Source organism: Muntiacus reevesi, chromosome 7 (genome assembly GCF_963930625.1).
Source record: "Muntiacus reevesi chromosome 7, mMunRee1.1, whole genome shotgun sequence".
Lineage (NCBI taxonomy): Eukaryota > Metazoa > Chordata > Mammalia > Artiodactyla > Cervidae > Muntiacus > Muntiacus reevesi.
Window position 1 is genome coordinate 41,231,639 of NC_089255.1, and position 19,366 is coordinate 41,251,004.

At 37.7% G+C, this 19,366-nt stretch overlaps 1 protein-coding gene across 2 annotated transcripts in view; it reads left to right on the forward strand.

The window, feature by feature from the left end:
* The first annotated feature begins 342 nt into the window (after positions 1-342).
* Positions 343-19,366, forward strand: part of KLHDC1 (kelch domain containing 1) — a 38,841-nt gene continuing 19,817 nt past the window's right edge. The window contains exons 1-7 of one of the 2 annotated variants that reach the window (XM_065940357.1): positions 343-510; positions 10,405-10,475; positions 10,931-11,048; positions 11,475-11,593; positions 15,316-15,394; positions 15,728-15,775; positions 17,030-17,113. In XM_065940357.1, coding sequence (XP_065796429.1) covers positions 415-510; positions 10,405-10,475; positions 10,931-11,048; positions 11,475-11,593; positions 15,316-15,394; positions 15,728-15,775; positions 17,030-17,113 — 615 coding nt within the window. In that variant the 5' untranslated portion in view covers positions 343-414. The remainder of the gene's footprint in view (positions 511-10,404; positions 10,476-10,930; positions 11,049-11,474; positions 11,594-15,315; positions 15,395-15,727; positions 15,776-17,029; positions 17,114-19,366) is intronic. The other variant, XM_065940358.1, reaches the window with a different exon arrangement.

The window sequence follows — 19,366 nt, forward strand, 5'->3', positions numbered from 1 at the left end:
GAAAAGGCAAGCCCTCACAAAGCATTTGTGTACTGATACATTGATTTAAGTCACAGCAGCATCAAGTCCGTGTACAAGGAGTCCACAGAGGCACTGGATAAGGTACAGAGTTAGGCTGTTCCGCCCACACAACACAATCGCAAGTGACACGAAATCAGCGAGCGGCAGGGCTGCGGAGACGCCAAGGCACCTCCCTGCCCACTCAGACCTCAAGCATCCCTAGCTGGCGACGCCACCCCGGGCTCGGCTTCCCGGGCGGGCTTCGGGACGGCGCAGCCGCACTGGTGCCGCCTTCCCACCAATCTCGACCCTCGACGCGTTCCGTTCGTGCGTGGAGGAGCCGGGCGGGAGGAGAGGCCGCTCCGTGGGCAGGGGCTGCGGCGCGCCGAGCGGTTGGGCCCAGCGACCGCGCGGATGGCGGACTCGCAGCTGTTCTGCGTGGCCGAGGAGCGCAGCGGCCACTGTGCCGTGGTGGACGGAAACTTCCTCTACGTGTGGGGGGGCTACGTGGTAAGGGGAAGAGGCGGGACGGGGCGGACTCGCGCCGGGAGCCCGCCCGGCCTCCCGGGCCGACCGGCCGGCTAGCCCCCGCCCACACCCGGCCCAGAGGCGGGGGCCGGTCCGCGGCCCGGGCCGGCGCCGCCGGCGCCCCGCCCGGCCCTCTGCTGTCGGCCGCTCTCCCGCCGCTTCGGGGCTGGACGCCGAGCCGCCGTTGCTTGCACTGGGAAAGCCTTCAAAGCCCGCTCCGGGGCTCTTCCCATTCTCCAGTCCGCCGGTCCTCGCAGCTGGCGGATAGCTCGGCTTGCCCAGCGCTCAGGCGGTTACTGCGCGATTGATGATCATTTTTAAATGCTTACGCAGACGCAAAAGCCCACCGAGGATGCCGAGCTATATTAGTCCATAAATATTTCCTTATTCCCGCGGCGCGATTCGGAATCACTGAAGCATTTAAGTATTCCTAAGTTGTTTTTAGTGGCATTCCTTTACCAGTGGGTAATGACGATTTTTTTTTTTTCCGAATCTGAAAACAGGCTCATATTAACAATATGAATGTTAGGCTTTAAAATTCTTATTACAGTGGAGGTTTGAATATGTGCTTTGTTTCTATAATCGTAGGATTATAGAATCAAGGATTCTAAAGATGGAAAGCAGTTCTGGAATATATGCCAACCCCTTTAGTTTAAGATTTAAGAAAAACAAAAAAAGCGAGCCATCTGGAGTTCTACTGGAGGTAGAGCAGATATTTTTCTGACTGATTCAATACTATTATGTGACAGATGTAACATGATTGAATCGTTCAAAGAAATAAAGAACATACTGTGTATGTTAAATGATTCTCAAATCCAAGTTGGTTTTTGTTGTTTTGTTTGTGTGTTTATTTTTAATCTGATTCAGTGTCAGGATGGGAAAATCAGAACTCACATTTGAGTGCCTACTATACGTGGCATGTGTTACGAAATCTCATATTCCCAATCTTATATAATCCTTACTATACCTTGTAAGGTAAGTCATATACTATTTAAAAAATAAGGTCTATGAGTCAGTAAGAGTAAATAATTTGAATGACCATTTGACTGCAAGGGCAGCAGATTCCAACTTAGATATATTGGATTTCCAAAGCCTATTTTTTTTTTAATGATAAACATAAATTAGGCTTTCCTAAGGTCTAATAGTTCCACCTCGTGTTCGTGGTGAAAAAGTAGTCTAGATATAATGATGGTTTTTGCAGAAGAAATATTTGTATTGTTTTGAGCTGTACTAGAAGATGTACAGTTGTCAGACTTCATGGCTATATTAATTCTTAGTATTGTGACAGATGAAAAAAATCTCACTTAAGATAGTAGTCTGTAATATCTCATATCTGGTGACAATGTAGATTTCTGTTGGGCCCATACCTGAAAGGTCTGGAGTTTTTACATTTCATTTTAATCTTGAAAATTGTGTAATTGGTAAGATTCCAGGTTTTCAGATCACAGTTAGTGAGTAGAAATACTTCCTGCTACTGATCCAATGAGTAAATGCTATAAGAACCACCCTGGAAAGTAATGCACAGATTTGGATCAAGCCTACTTTTAAATCCAGGGATTGTCAGCACTTAAAATATGTCTAAGGCATAAGGGAAAGGAAAGAGAGAGTGGGAGGCAGAAAAGAAGACATGGCATATAATGATGAAAAACTAGAATCATTCCAACAATTGTTTTGTTCACATCCTTCTGAACAGCTAAAAGGCCCTGGAATCTAGAGATAACCCAATAGTCAGTCTTAAAGAATAGTATTCAGTTGATTCCAGATTGTTTCAAGCCCAGTTTTCCTCCTCATGAACACAGTGTGTGTTAAAATTGACAAAAGTATATCCTAAAACTTGAATGGCCCACATATATCTGTCTAAATTATTATTACCCTATTATTGAACATCTTGTAAAGTCCAGTGTATCTGAAAATAGCCCTGCCTCTAGAGGTAAGAGCAACAATGCTGAAAAAAGTAAATTCTAATTGGTGCCAGAATATTCTCTTGTTCCTAGTTTTTTTAGGGTTTCCACACTACTGAAATTCATACAAACTTTAGTATTACAACTAGGAACATTTAAAAGTTGTGAGTAGTTTTTTCTAAATTTTTGAGGAGAAGCACAATGTTTTAGCATGTTTACAGATGATATACTTTCCTCTTAAGGTTTAATGTTATGAACAGTTCTATTTCTGTAATACAATTGATGTTAATACATTTTGCCCTAAACCTTTCCTTATACAAACTAGCTGTATGAATCTGTTTAACTATATGTTTCTGTTTTGGAAAAGGACTTAAAGGAAGGAAGAATCAATTTAAAAAACGTTTGAAAAGAATGAAAGTTGTAGGTTTACAGTACCAGATTTTAAAACATAATACTGAAACAAATCAGTGATGCAAGTTGAGATAGCATGATGATGGAATGGAGAAGAAATTACATAAACAACCAAGCATATAAGAGTATTTTGTATATAAAAGGCAGCATTTCAGTTCTGGAAAAACAGTTGCTTATTCAATATGTTCCTGGGACTACTGGAGGAAAATGATAGTAGAGTTTAGGATTGACAAATATAAAGAAATTAAGCTATTTGATAACAGAAGAAAATATGTGACGTGTAAAATTCTGAGTTGGGAAAAGAAAAACTGAATTGGGAAAAAACTATAAGGGGAAAAGTTTGGTAGATCAAAGTTGTTTTTTAATATAAAAGGAAAATTGTTTAATCATCTTAGAGCAGTTAAGATCAGAGTTTTAAAAATTAAAATCTGTGCTTTTAAACACCATAAAGTGAGGAGGTGAATGACAAACGGGCAAAGTTATTTGCAACATGTGTCATAGACAAAAGTTCTGTAAAAATAAAGACTGATATTTCCCAGAAAAATGAGCAATGGACAGGCACAGAAATTTAAAAGGAAAGAAATAGATTGTGAATCAAAGAAACAGAAATGAAAATTTTCTTTTCCAACTTGCAGATATTCAGAATTTTTGACAAGAGCATAGGGAAATGAATTACTCATGCACTAGTAAACTTTTTTGGAGAGAAAGTTAGCAATGTGTATTAAAAGGCTTAAGTGAGTATTTCTTTAACTTAATTGTTTATTCTTAGATGGTCACACAGACCATCCATATTATGTGGAGATGTTAATTCTTTTTAGATGGCCAGAATTTGAATCCCCTTCCTCTTGTTGTATCCCCCACTAAGTGAGTCTTGCTTTAGTTGTCTGAGTACCTCCTATGTACCTTCGTAGAAAATATATTCTGTAAGATAGGAATTTTGTTCCCTATTCTGTCCTTGGTGTCCTGAGTCAGACATAGCTCATAGTAGGTGCCCAATAAAAAAGAACCGGAGTACCAGGATTTTTCCAGCTTCGCTTGCAGCTAGGTTCTGGGCAAGTAGCCTGGATGCTCTTGGTTAGATGTATGTGTGGTAGATTTGGACTTAAGAATAAAGATGTAAAAATCAGGACTTAAAGAGGATTCTTGGCTACCCATAGAATTTGTAGGAAGATAAGGTCCCTGGCATAAAAGGCAGTTCTACAAGCTGCAGTGCTACAAGCTGCTCACCAGCGACCAGGGCAGTTTACACTTCAGACTGGTTCTCTGGGTTTTTAGGTCTTGCTTCTCTTAACATAAGCTGGTTCTCCAGCTTCCCTGATGATTCCATGAGCTACCTAATATTCATTTATTAGAATTTTATTCTTTAATTTAAAAATTTGAAATATTTATACAAAAGGATATGTAAAATAACGACATCAGATTAAGAAATCAGCTAAAATCAGTACCGTAGAAGTTTCCTGTTTATCCTTCCCTGATTATATTGTTCCTCCCACACTCATAGGATACCACTATCTTGATTTCTTATTAATCACCGTTTTGTTTATAGTTTTATCACTTATTCATCTGTCCCTGAACAATATATTATTTGTTTTTTTAATCAGCATGGGTTTTCTTTCATGACTTAATTCTTTTAGTTAACATTGTGTGTTTTAGACTCATACATGATTTGTATTCAGCTAGTTGTGCACTTGCATGGCTGTGACTGTGCTTAGTGTTTATTTTGTTTGGTCAGTTTCTATGCTGTGCAGTTATTAAATATTTTGAAAATCACCCCTAGATTTATTCCTTTGATGTGTGTACTATATAATATTCTATTGTGTGAATTCACAGCAATTTCCTTATCTATTCCACAATTGATGTATATTTAAATGTTTCAGGTTTTTTTTTTCTTTTTGGAATTGTAAGCAATGCTACATTGAGCATTCCTTATAACATGTCACCTATTATACCTGCAGGGGGGGCATATACATTCTCTAGGGCATACACCAAGGGATGGGATGCTGGGTTGCCTGGTCACACACTTCCAAATCAAATTGGAACATCAGTGTTACCAAAATATTTGTATCAATTTACACCACCCTCACCAACTTCCTTGTTCCACATCCTTGACAACATTTGGTGCCATCTGGCCTTCAAATTTGCCAATGCAGTGAGTGTGACGACATATTTCATTGTAGTTTTTATTTGCTTTCCATGATTACAATACAGTGGAGTGTCTTTTCATAGCTTTATGAACTATTTGTGTTTTCTGTAAAAACATTGGTTCATGTCTTTTGCTCACTTGTCTATTGAGTTGTCTTTTACTGATTTATAGGAATTCTTTAATTACATAGTTGTAGGAGTTTAATATGGCTTTTCAGTTTGTGGCTTCCCTGGTAGCTCAGTTGGTAAAGAATCCGCCTGCAATGCGGGAGACTTGGGTTCGATCCCTGGGTTGGGAAGATCCTCTAGAGAAGGGAAAGGCTACCCACGCCAGTATTCTGGCCCGGAGGATTCCATGGACTGTATAGTCCATGGGATTGCAGAGTTGGACACGACTGAGCAACTTTCACTTTTCTCCGTTTGTAGCTTATCTTTGTACTTTCTTGATTATATTTTGTTCAACAGAGGCTTTTAATTGTGACATTAATGCTTCGTACTTTCTGCATCTTAAATCTTTCCCAGCGTGGAGATCATAAAGTCTCCTATATTGTCTTCTAAACAATTTTTGGTTTTGCCTTCCACGTTTAATTTTTTTTAGTTTGAATTTTTTGTTTGGTTGGTTGGTTGAAGGTAAGGATCCAATTTGATTATATTTTCAATATGGATAATCAGTTATTCTTGTGTCATATGTTAAGTAGTCCCCCTTTCCCTACTCTGACATGCATCAAGTTTCCATGTTTGTGTCATCTGTTTCTAGGTTCTCTATTCTGTGAAGCTTGCTGTTTATTCTTGGAACAGAACCTCCCTCAGTGTCTAAATGACAACAGCTTTACTAGAAGTCTGAATGTTGGATGGTAAAAGCCCCACTCACACTCTATCTTGTTCTTGAGGAATATTTTGGTTATGTAGGGACTTTTGTTGTTTCACATACATTTTCTTTACTATTTTTATTATAGTAAAATATATAAAACATTTAACTTGTCATTTTAACCAAGTTAGTGTGCAGGTGGTGGCATTATATTGAGTGTTGTCCAGTGTTACCACTGTCTGCTTCCTAGATGGTGCCGGTGCTAACGAACCTGCCCGCCAGTGCTTGAGATGTAAGAGAAACCGGTTCAGTCTCTAGGCCGGGAAGATTCCCTGGAGAAGGGCATGGTAACTAACTCTAGTATTCTTGCCTGGAAAATCCCATGGACAAAGGAGCCTGGCTGGCTACAGTCCATAGGGTCTCACAGAGTTGGCCTGACTGAAGCGACTTAGCACACACTGCTGTCTAGCTCCAAAACTACCCCAAACAGAAATTCTGCCTCCCTCCCTTCTTACCCCAGGCCCTGCTAACTTCTAATCATTCTATCTTTATACATTTGCCTTTTTCTAGATATTTCATGTAAATGAGATCTTAATAATGTTTATATTTGTGAGTCTGGCTTCTTTTATTTAGCATATTACATTCATGGTTTTGCCTACATTGCAGTATGTATCAGAACTTCATTCCTTTTATGGAGAATAGGATTACATTGTATGCATATGCCACATTTTGTTTATCCATTCATCTGTTGTTGGGACACTTGGGTTGTTGCCCCCTTTTGTGTATTCTAAGTAGTTCTGATATGAAGATTGGCATTACAAGTATCTGAGCCCCTATTTTCAATTCTTTTGGATACGTAGGAGTGGAATTCCTGGGTCATGTGGTTATTCTACATTTAACTTTTAGAAGAACTGCCAATTTGCTTTCCACCGTACTTCCTCATTTGTATAAACTTTAGAATCAGATTGTCAAATAAATTACTCTGTAAGATTTTATGTTACTGTACTCAATCTTTAGATCATTTGAGATTGATGGACATGTTATAAAATTGAGGCTTCAGGTTCAAGTATCTAGTATATCTCTATTCAAGACTTTTTGATGTCTTTCAATAAAGTTTTGTAGTATCTTCATCAATATCTTATATATCTTATATATCTTTTGTTGGGTTTACGCTTGGCTTCTTTGTATTTTTGGTTGTTAGTTTCTTTAAAACTAAATTTCTTGATTATCACTGGTATTTTGAAATACAATTAACTTGAATATTTTTTACTCTGGCAGACCTTCTAAACATACATTCATTCTCAAAATTCATCTGTTAATTATCTTTATTTTCTTTTTTTTAATCTTTATTTTCTATATGGAATCTACACATGATGACAGTTTTGTTTCTTCCATCCTAATCTTTATTCCTAATTTTTTTTACTATACTGGTGGACCTAAAGTACAGTGTAAAACGAAAGCTATTTTTTCCTTGCTCCTAATCTCAGAGGGATTGTTTTAAACTATTAACCATTAAGTTTAATGATTGCTTAGGGTTTTGTTTGTTTGTTTGTAGGTGTCCTTTTTCAAATTAATGGCCCTTTTCAAATGAACAAGGTGCCTTTCTACCCAATTTTCAATTTGTGAATGTTGAGTTTTCAAGAGTGATTTTTGCATTATACTGAGATAATTATGTTTTTTCTTCTTTACTCTCCAAATGTGATGACTTATAAAATAATAGTAATATTTGTAATAGTAAATCAATGTTCCATTCCTTGGATTAAGTACAAGTTAGTATAATATGTTACCTTTTATATACATCAACTGGATCCTATTTACTCATTACTTTTTAAAGCAATTTTGCATCTATGTTCAAAGTGGTTTGGCTAGTATTCCTTCTTTTATATTCCGGAGTAGATTTTTTGGAAGATTTAATTACTTATTCTGTGAGTGTTTGGAAGAATTCATCTGTAAAGCCATCTGGGTTTGGTACTTTGTGGGGGAGATTTTAAATCTCTGATTCAATCAAAACTATGAGATTATTCATATTTTCCATGTTTTTTTTTGAGTCAAGTTTCCTCACTCATTCTCTCTCTTCCTCCATGTCTCTTAACTTCTTTTTTATATATTACATCTCTCTAGGCTATGTTTCTGGATTAATAAGTTCACTAATTCTCTCTCTCTTTTTTTTTAGGGTAACTTTGACAAAAGCAATTTTAGTGGAATGAGTCTGAATTGATTAATCTGGGTTGATGCTGTAACGAACAATGAAGCAATGGAGAGTTCCACTATAACTCAGTATGGAACCTTTGTTATGAAGGGAGCCGAGAAATAAGAGAAGGAGTTGTGGAAGAGTTTTGTTTTAAGATGAGCAATACTAAGGCATGTTTGAGTATCGATAGGGGTGATCTACCACAGAAGCAAAATTTGATGATGAGAAGGGATGATGAAAAGAAGGGATAATTTAGGAGTGAAATCACTGAGAAAATAAGGAACTCGGGCCAAATTGTTCAGTTCTGTGCTCCATTTGGTTTTTTGCAACACCACTTTTAAAGATTAAACGGACTTCTCTTTTTAACCATGAGATGAGCATACAGTCAGTTTAATAAGTATTATTCATGTATCCATTCTCTTAAGCCACAAATATTCTATTTGTCTTGTATGTCCAAGTCATACAAGTGGTAGACTCTGGGAACAACAAAATAAACATGACCTGTGCACTCATGAAACATGTATCATGGCAGTGGTGGTGCTGTGTGGATATGATGCAGACAAAGGACTTGGAAGGGAAGGTATAGGATTTGTGAGAGCATTTAACAGGGACCTTAATCCCTTAACTTTATTCTAGAAGATTAAAGAAGCAACAGAAAGATTCCCAAAGAAAGAGTAATTAGCCAAACAAATTCTGGGAGAGCACTGCAAGAAGAGAGAAGAGCATAGGTGAAGGTCCAGTAGGAAACGTGCATGGGTTTAGGAACAGAAGGAAGACTGGAACTTAATGACTAAAGGCAAGAACTTTGGAGGGATAGCAGGTGCTATACAGCATAGAATCATAAGAATTTTAGACCATCCTGAGAGCATCAGGGAAGCACTGAAGGGACTTAAGCAGAAAAGTGACAGAGGCCATTCTCATACTATTTCTGTTGTAAAGGTGTACTAATGTGGCTACTAGAGCTGGATGCCATTAAACCTTAGAGTCATACAGTTAACTCCTTTTCTTAACAATTATTTACTTGTCCATCAGTCAGACATGGTTTCCTCAGTCAGAGTGGAAGTTTCCTTGGAAATTTTATTATAATGTTCTTCTGCTCTGAGTGTGTGTGTATGAGAGTAGGGAATGGGGAGAGATACAGACAGACAGAGATGGAGTTAGAGACATAGAACTAGTAGTCAGGATGCTATTTTAAAATTTTAACTAATAGAGCAATGAGAATATTAACTAATTCTACTTAGCATGCTAATAATTTATACATCATACAGAAATTCTTAAATTTTTAGACATGTAATTCTTAGATATTTTTAAACGTCTTTTGCAACTAGCTATTTTTGAGTTATTTTATAACTTTTTTTCATTTATTTTTATTAGTTGGAGGTTAATTACTTTACAGTATTGTAGTGGTTTTTGCCATACACTGACATGAATCAGCCATGGATTTATATGTGTTCCGCATCCCGATCCCCTCTCCTGCCTCCCTCCCCATCCCATCCCTCTGGGTCATCCCAGTGCACCAGCCCTGAGCACTTGTCTCGTGCATCCAACCTGGGCTGGTGATCTGTTTCACCCTTAGTTGTATACTTGTTTCAATGCTGTTCTCTCAGAACATTCCACCCTCGCCTTCTCCCACAGAGTCCAAAAGTCTGTTCTGTACATCTGTGTCTCTTTTTCTGTTTTGCATATAGGGTTATCATTACCATCTTTTATTTTATAACTTTTAAGTAATCCTGACAGAGTTGTGTAAGGGTTTGTTTTAATCCCTAGGTTTTTAACCTTAACATAAAGAAAATTGTTATTCTTATTTCTCTTTTTATCATAAATATCAGAATGTACTGTATATGCTTTCAGCTTCTTTAGAGATTATTCATATTCGGAGTTGGCATTTTGACTAGCTTAATTTATCTTGATCCTTAGATTCTATATTTAATCAACATCTAACACTATGCCTTGCCGATAGTAGGCACTCAAAAAACATGTCCAGTGAATCAAGGTATATGATATGGTGCTCTTAATTATATTTCATAAAAGTTTCCTTTCTTAACTCCTCCCTTTTACCACAAATATATTGCCCTTTTTCGATATTCCTTTTCTTTCTGGCTTCATAGTCTTCAGTATTCTGTTCTAATGTTATTGTTTTGCTGTTTTCTCTTTCTTGAACTTCTTGGAAAGTTTAATGGCCCTCAGTCTTTTTCTGAGACTCATATACTTGCTATTTTGTATTTGCCTACTTTCTCTTAGAAAATGTCTCTCTTCCCCTTCTCTTTTGATCTATCTTAATTTCTATTGAAAAAAGCGTCTTTGAGGCTGTTTATTGTTTTTGTCTTTTTCACTTTTTACATTGTGGTTTTCCCATCCTGAGCAACTATTTAGTTGTTACTTTGTAAATAATAAACATAATTTTATGTATTCTGTGTTTTTAGTCTATTGAAGACAATGAAGTATATTTGCCTAATGATGAGATTTGGACCTATGATATTGATAGTGGGTTGTGGTAAGTAATTTTGCATTGCTTAATGTCCAGTCTTAATATCTGTTACAACTGTTACCATAGACAACAGGAGATCTGAGACCGTACTCAGAACATACTGCAATATTATGTTGTCTCCCTTTCCTTTTCCTTCAGTGCTTTATTCCCCCTGGATGTTCTCTCCCCAAACCCCTTCCTCTCTTCATTTGTTGTCCTTTACTATTCCAATCTGAAGACTTTGTTTTGTTCTACTATTCCCCAATTCTGGTGACATGAGAAGATTTCGTAACTTTTTTCCTCAGTAGGTTGAAAAGTCTTTACCATGGATCTTCTTATAGTTTTTAGAGTTTTGGCTACCATGATATCTTAATTGTAATTGTCAGTGACAATTTTCATTGAAAAAGTACTGATGGAGTTCAAAAGGAATTTTAATTTGCCTTTCTGGAAAGTTACGGCAGCCCACGTTGTTCTTGCTGCAGGACAATGCACCTCATGGAAGGAGAACTGCCTACCTCCATGTCAGGAAGCTGCGGTGCTTGCATTAATGGAAAGCTGTACGTTTTTGGAGGATATGATGACAAAGGATACAGCAATCGAGTAATTTTTTTCTTTTCAATTCAGGAGTGCAGAAAAATGTAATGTTTAATGTGTCACTTCATCTCACAAGTATTTTGCAAAGAAGACATGTAGAAAAGCTTGAGCTAACTGATAAGGTTTTAAAAGATAGAGTGAAAATGCGGCATACCTGCTTCTCTCTGGTCCCAGATCCTTCTGCTTCAGAATAACTGCTTACTTGGTTGATATCCATAGGGCAAGAACAAGAAGGGTAAAGGTTCATTTCAGTATGTTTCATATATCGTTTTTGCTTCTAAAACATAGTCCCATTTTCATTAACTCTACAATTAAAATTTTTACCTTTTAAAAATAAAAAGTAATGTTATTAATTTTGGATCACCTGTTCCTGTGACATATATTTAATTTTCCAATGCCCTGTCTGTTAATAGTATTCTCCTCTTTTAAAAGCTTTATTTTGTTAATTTGCGAACAAGAGATGGAACCTACGTTTGGGAAAAAATCACCAACTTTGAAGGGCAACCACCCACACCACGTGATAAACTTTCCTGCTGGGTTTATAAAGACAGGTAATGCAGCAAAACCACCTGATTAACTGCATTCAAGTAAGGATTATAGCTTGTGTTTAAAACAGAGAAAACTTGAAACTGAATTTTCTTCAAGATATAATTACAAACTGTTTTGACACTGATGATAAAGGCAGTTTTGAATCCTAGATAAGAGCCAGGTCATAAGAATAAATATGATGGAAGCAACTATTTGTTTTTTTTTTAATTAATTACTTACTTAATTTTCTGGATAGTTAATATAGGCACATGGTTTAAAAATCAAAACCATATTAAAAAGTCTAGCTCCCACTGTTGCGCCCATCCATCCTGTTCCTACCCCTCCAGATGCACAAATAGCTATTTTTATCAACATCCTTTGTATTTTTATAGCAGTGGTTCTCAAACTTGTCTGCCATAGGAATAATATAGGGATTTTTTTTTTTAATGCTCTGAAGCCCAGGTGATATCCTGTTGCTGCTGCTGCTAAGTCGCTTCAGTCGTGTCCGACTCTGTGCAACCCCATAGACGGCAGCCCACCAGGCTCCCCCGTCCCTGGGATTCTCCAGGCAAGAGTACTGGCGTGGGGTGCCATTGCCTTCTCCAAGGTGATACCCTAGACTAACTAAATTAAAATCCATGGGAGTATGATTTTTTTTAAGCTTCTCAAGTAATTCCAAGATGCAGACATGTTTGGGAACAGTTGCACTCTGTTACTTTAAGCAGATAGAAGCAAATACATATGTATATATATGTATACATACGTATATATCTCTCTATATATTTATCTGTATCTTTTCTGCCTCTTTACACAAACATCTGTGTTCTCTGTACACTATTCTGCATCCTACTGCTTCTTTTATTTATGTATTTTTTTAGCCATTACTTTATATAATTTATTTTTTTTAATATTTTTTTCCATTTTTATTAGTTGGAGGCTAATTACTTTACAATATTGTAGTGGTTTTTGCCATACATTGACAGGAATCAGCCATGGATTTACATGTGTTCCCCATCCTGAACCCCCCGCCCACCTCCCTCCCCATCCCGTCCCTCTGGGTCATCCCAGTGCACCAGCCCCGAGCACTTGTCTCATGCATTCAACCTGGACTGGCGATCTGTTTCACACTTGATAATATACATGTTTCAATGCTGTTCTCTCAGATCATCCCACCCTCGCCTTCTCCCATAGAGTCCAAAAATCTGTTCTATACATCTGTGTCTCTTTTTCTGTCTTGCATATAGGGTTATCATTACCATCTTTCTAAATTCCATATATATGCATTAGTATACTGTATTGGTGTTTATCTTTCTGGATTACTTCACTCTGTATAATGGGCTCCAGTTTCATCCATCTCATTAGAGCTGATTCAAATGTATTCTTTTTAACGGCTGAGTAATATTCCATGGTGTATATGTACCACAGCTTCCTTATCCATTCATCTGCTGATGGGCATCTAGGTTGCTTCCATGTCCTGGCTATTATAAACAGTGCTGCGATGAACATTGGGGTGCACGTGTCTCTTTCAGATCTGGATTCCTCAGTGTGTATGCCCAGGAGTGGTATTGCTGGGTCATATGGCAGTTCTATTTCCAGTTTTTTAAGGAATCTCCACACTGTTCTCCATAGTGGCTGTACTAGTTTGCATTCCCACCAACAGTGTAAGAGGGTTCCCTTTTCTCCACACCCTCTCCAGCATTTATTGCTTGTAGACATTTGGATAGCAGCCATTCTGACTGGCGTGTAATGGTACCTCAGTTTGGTTTTAGTTTGCATTTCTCTGATAATGAGTGATGTTGAGCATCCTGCTGCTTCTTTTAGTCTACACTGTACCATGGAGAACTTTCATTTTTCTGTATCTCTAGTTGGAAAGCTTGTTTTTTTGCTTTTGTTTTGTTTTTACAGCTGCATAGTATTCTTCCATGAGGATATACTATAGTTTATTTAACTTTTCCCCGATAAATGAAGCAACACTTAGATTATTTCAATTCATATGCCATTACAATCTATGCTTTAATGAATATCTTTGTGTTTATATACATATAATTGCAGATCTATTTTTTGGATAAAATTCCACAATTTGATTTCTGGATTAAAGGATAATATGTTTATTATTGTAGTAAATGTTTATTTTGTTAGGGCTGATGTAACAGAGTTCTATAAACTGAATGATTTAAACAACAGAAATGTACTTCCATGGTTGTCAGTGGTTAAGACTCTGCCCTTCCACTGCAAGGGGCACAGGTTTGCATCCTGGTCAGGGAACTAGGATCCCGCATGCCATGGGGTGTGTCAAAAAATGTATTGTCTCATAGTTTTGGAGGCTAGAAGTCTGAGATCAAACTGTCAGCAAGGTTGGTTCTTTCTCTGGGTTTTCAGGAAGAATCTACTTCATGCCTCTCCCCAGCTTCTGGTGACTTGTTGGTAATCTGGTGTGTAGAAGCATCACTCAGATCTCTGCCTTCATAGTCACGTAGCATTCTCTCTGTATTTGTCTTCCTCCAAATTTCCCCCTGTTGTAAGAATACCAGTTATCTTGAATTAGTGCCTACCCTAATCACTTCATCTTAACTTGATTGCCTCCATAATAGGGGTCCCCATGTCTCTGCCAAAATTATCTCATTCTTCCTGAACTTTGTCCACCTTTTACAAACTGGTCTGTTACTATTTCTGTTAGAATTATTTTAGAGCCCAGGTCTGCTAATTCCAATATCTAAAATCAGCTTATATTGACTCTTTCCTCTCTTGGTCGTGGGTCACTTTTTCTTTTTGCCTTTTCATATACCTTCTAATTTTACATCATATGGCAGACATTCTGTTTGAAAGGACAGTAAAGGTTGTAGTAAACAATCATCTCTCCAGAAAAGGACTTGCCCTTTCTTTCTTTTTCAGGCTGCTGGAATGGACTTTAAGTCAGTCTAACCTGAAGTTGGCCTGTGCTTAGGCTTTGTTGCAGCTTTAGTTTCATTCAGGTTTAGCACTGGCTTCAAATGTTCTGATGCAGGATCAAGACTTTTCTGTGCTAGGGCCCCACATTTTGAGCACTAGAAATTGTGAAGAGATTTTGAGCTGGACTTCACAGCCATGTACCTGCTTCTCAGAACTGTGAGAGATCCCTCCTTGTTTCATAGCCTAATTGGTAGGTATTTAGGTTGCTAGGGAGTTCTCTTTGCTCCGCAATCCCACTTTATACTTTTTGTACCTTGAGTGACGTCTTTAAGCATTGCATGTCCTCCCTGGCCTTTTTTGGGCAGCACTCCAAGGTGTTTCCTTCAGATTTCCTGTCCTAATCCCAAACTTTAGAGCTGATAGCTCAGATTGCCTCAAGAAGAGTTGCTGTGCTCTCTGCTGCTTCATACTCTTGGTGACTGGCCGGAAGTTCTCTCTGAAGATTATGTGAATACTTGTTGAATAGATTCAAACTCCCTAGGTGACTGAGTCTCTTAAGGTTCTAATTTGCTGTGCTAGCCTACACGTGACTATTGAAATTTTGGCCTGCTGCTTCTACAAACCCTGTGTGCGCCAGGTTCTTCCTCCTCCTCTCTCTCCTACTGCAGGCTCATCACTTTGCGGAATTAGTTCACTTAGGTCTCTTTGTTCCCATAGCGGTTTGATTTTTTTATTTAACCATGGTTTTGTAGTTTATATGTCTTGCTTAGGTTGTGAGAGAAATGATGTCTTTCAGCTTTCTGTGAACAAGCTGAAAGCAGAACTTCCAAAGTGTGTCCTTTGTTTTGTTTTTCAGATTAATATATTTTGGTGGCTATGGGTGTAGGAGACATAATGAACTCCAAGATTGTTTTGATGTTCATGATGCATCTTGGGTAAGAGAGTAATCCCTGTTTACCTTTTTCTCTAATTTAGTGTCGCCTTAAAGTTTTTAGAAATAATGAGCCCAGTCCTTCCTATTTTAATTTGCTATAATTGATACTATAAAAAAAAGTGTCTTTTCTCTCTTTTGAATTTGGGTTTACTTGCAAGAGATTCTCTCACCTAATGGTATCAGCCTTCATTGCTACTGGCAGAGTAATTTCTTTTCTGATGTCGTAAATCACTTAAAGATGCTTCTATTAGACAAGTAGTGGCTTTAGCACAACTTGAAAAACTTTGTTCTTAGGTAACCACAGTGGCTGTTGCTGACATACACCTCCTTTTAGGTACGTCCGCCAGAACTATTCATAGCTCAGACTGGCTTCTGTATGACAGTGAGTAAGTTGGTAGTGATACTGCTTTTTTCTACTTATTCTTACGGGCTAGAGAATAAACTATTATATTAATGAAAGAAGTCATGAAATGAAATCCTCTAAATCTTTTTTAAAATGAAATCTTTTAAAAGATAACTTTAAAAGCCATTGATCTCACCACCAAGATACACAGTAACCTCACTTTTACCTTCTACTAGCGTATTTTATTATTGTACATTATTCATGTAAAGATATATGTACATTTCCTGTATATCTCTTTGTATATGGGTATTTAAAATTTTGCCATAGGCTTTACTTAGACTGTGTGTGAAATTAATATATGTTAATAAAATTGAGTGGTTTTTAAGTGATTAAAGTGGTTTACATGGTTTTTGAGTTTTTAAAATGAAGTATCTTTTAAGTTTTGCTACTTACAGTATTACTGATAATTTTTAGTAATATAACTTCCCACTAATTATGTCTAATTATTTTTACTCATCAGTGAAAGCTCTCATTTGTTTTCTCAACTAGTATAGTTAGGCTATGATCATGTCCTGAAGTTTATGGTGTACAGGTAGATTTTTTCACTTAGATTCTGAACTAGGTAAATTATTTAGTTTATTTGACTCATCTGACAAGTCCTGATGGAAATGAATGACATAGTCGTGATGTATAACACAAAACTGCTGCAGAGGTAAGCTCGAGTGGTGGTAGAGGATCTCAACAATGCAGAAGATGCTACATGCAGTCTAACCGCTAAATCTTTGCCCTGCCAGGTCTTCCTAGAAGACAGAGGAGAGTAAGCATACCTTTAATGTATAAGAATAAGCTGCTTAGTTAAGTGATTAGAATTCTTTTACAAAAAGAACCACTGTTCCCTCAAGTTTCTAACAGCAAAGATGAGAAATTTGGCACATGTACTTTAGAAAAACAGATTTTTTTCCTAATCTAAATATCATTCAAATCTAAATATCATTCTTTCCTCTGCAATTTTCAAAGAGATAACCCTTTGAGAGGATTGGAGGCTTGTTAAGAAGTACAGTGATGAGTCTTGCAAGCAATGCTATGAGAAGAATAGGTGCTAGGCGATGCTGCTGTAGCCTGGGGATCACCAGTGAGGCACTGGTCTATGCGTTAAGTTTATAACTGTGGTCACACTTGACTCTATTTCTGTAAAAATGTCTATTATTGCACCAGTAAATATGCAGTGAAGCTATCATGCAAATCTAAAAGTCGTTAAAAACTTTTAAAATATTTAAAAAATTTATGTTTTAGGAAGAGCAGATATTCTGGGGATGGCATAATGATGTTCACATATTTGACACAAAGACACAGAGTTGGCTTCAACCCGAAATTAAAGTAAGTATTGTGAAAAGTTACCTTTATGTTTTTATATTCATTAATACTTTTAAAGTGAATTTCTTTTACTTAGTTATTGGCTGTTAGTAATTGAGTTTGTAATCATGTACAAAGGGGTTCTTTTGAGTGCAGTCACTATTATTGTTTTTTTATCACATATTTTTCTCCAGGTTAAGGTTTTCTAGAAAAATCTAGAGAGGTGCCATCATCATTCTTTACCCACAAGTGTAATGCCCTGATTTAAAGAAGGCTCTTTTTAAAAGTCCTTTCGTAACAGAGTTCATGATTTTGAAAAGGCCATGTTTCATAAACTCATAAAATCTCAGTACTCTTTCATGTGCTAGTGAGCAAACACAAATTCACATTAGTTTAAGCCGTAAAGAATTCTTACATAGCTGGGAGGTATATTTTGAAGTGGCTCACACAGTGGAAAGGCTACAGGGACCAGGGTCTTAGGAACTGGAGCAAATTACCCAACCTCATCACAATATTTCCATCTTTCTATTGCCTTCTCCCTACTTCTCTGTGTGCTAACTTATTCTGTCTGCTGCAGACTGGCCAGCTCATTTAGGAGGGAATATGGCCCTACCTATACCAGCAGTTCTTTCTGTTGGTGCTGTATTTTCTCAATGTCTGTATCTTCACCCTGGCTTTACTTAGCTATGTTCCTCCTCTATATCAATCCCCATTGCCAACGGTATGATTGGCCAGGCCTGAGTCTGAGACCTGTCCCTAGGGGAGCAAGGTATTGTTATTGGTCAGATCATTGGAACTGTGCAGAATAAAATACTGAACAAAATTTTTGTTCAAATTTTTGAACAAAACCAAAAATTTGGTTCAAATTCTATTCTCTGTGATTTTAAAAGAGAGGAAAGAGGATTTGAGAGGATTGGAGGATTGTCAACAAGTACAGTTATGAGTCATTCAAGCAATGCTATGAGAACAGTTGCTAGGTGATGCTGCTATAGCCTAGGGAAAAACCAAATTTCTGTCCACTAACATGCATGTGGGCTTCTCTGTCGGCTCAGCAGTAAAAAATCCACTGACAAAGCAGGAGTTTGACAAGTTTGATCTCTGGTTTGGGAAAATCCCCTGGAGAAGGAAATGGCAACCCACTCCAGTATTCTTGCCTGGAAAATCCCATGGACGAAGGAGCCTGGTGGGCTTTAGTCCCTGGAGTCGCAAAAGAGTTGGACACAACTTAATGAATAAACCACAACACGCATGTATGCCTAAAATTCCTTGCAGTTCAGCTTCTGTAAATGGAAGTGAGGGAAGTTCTATGCAAAATAAAAAGTGTTACAAGGCTTGACCCATCTCAGCATCCTCTTTTTCCTAGCAGTGACTTTCACATTTCCAGTGTTCTTCTGTTCTGTTCTAATTTTGGAACTGATCAACTATCAGTCAGTCATATTTGTTGATGGAAGTTTCCTGCAGTCAGTATTTGAATGTTAAGATTTATGTGTTAATGAAATAAAAGCATCTTGTCTCTCTTAAAATAATTTCATATCAGTAAGCAGGTGGAGAGAAATTTTATTGACACTGGATCTACGAAAACTCATCCTAGATCTCTTTCAGGCTTCTTAACCCTTTGCTTCCTTAGAGAATAAGCAAGAATCTGGAGCTACTGCACACACAGTTTTAGAATGTGCTCCTTGGGATCAGTGAACTGAGGTAGTTTCTAAGGAGTTCTTTGGGACTTCAGGTCTTTCCGTGACAGTCTCTCCTTATCGTAGTTTGTATCCCTCCCATCCTTCTGTGCCAGGGACAGGGACACTTTTAGTTAATGTTTAAAAATATTTTCACTGTGATCTCTCTGATCATTTCTTCAGATACGTTCTTCGGTTCAGTTCAGTTCAGTCGCTCAGTTATGTCGACCCCATGGACTGCACCACGCCAGACTTCCTTGTCCATCACCAACTCCTGGAGCTTGCTGAACTCATGTCCATTAAGTTGGTGATGCCATCTAATCATCTCATCCTCTGTCATCCCCTTCTCCTCCTGCCTTCAGTCTTTCCCAGCATCAGTCTTTTCCAGTGAGTCTGTTCTTTGCATCAGGTGGCCAAAGTATTGGCGTTTCAGCTTCAGCATCAGTCCTTCCAATGAATATTCAGGACTGATTTCCTTTAGGATTGACTGGTTGGATCTCCTTGCAGTCCAAGAGACACTCAAGAGTCTTCTCCAACAAATGTACTCCAACAAAGAACTGTTACATTGTTTATATTCTATCTGAAAGTTTTTCTGATGTGGTTG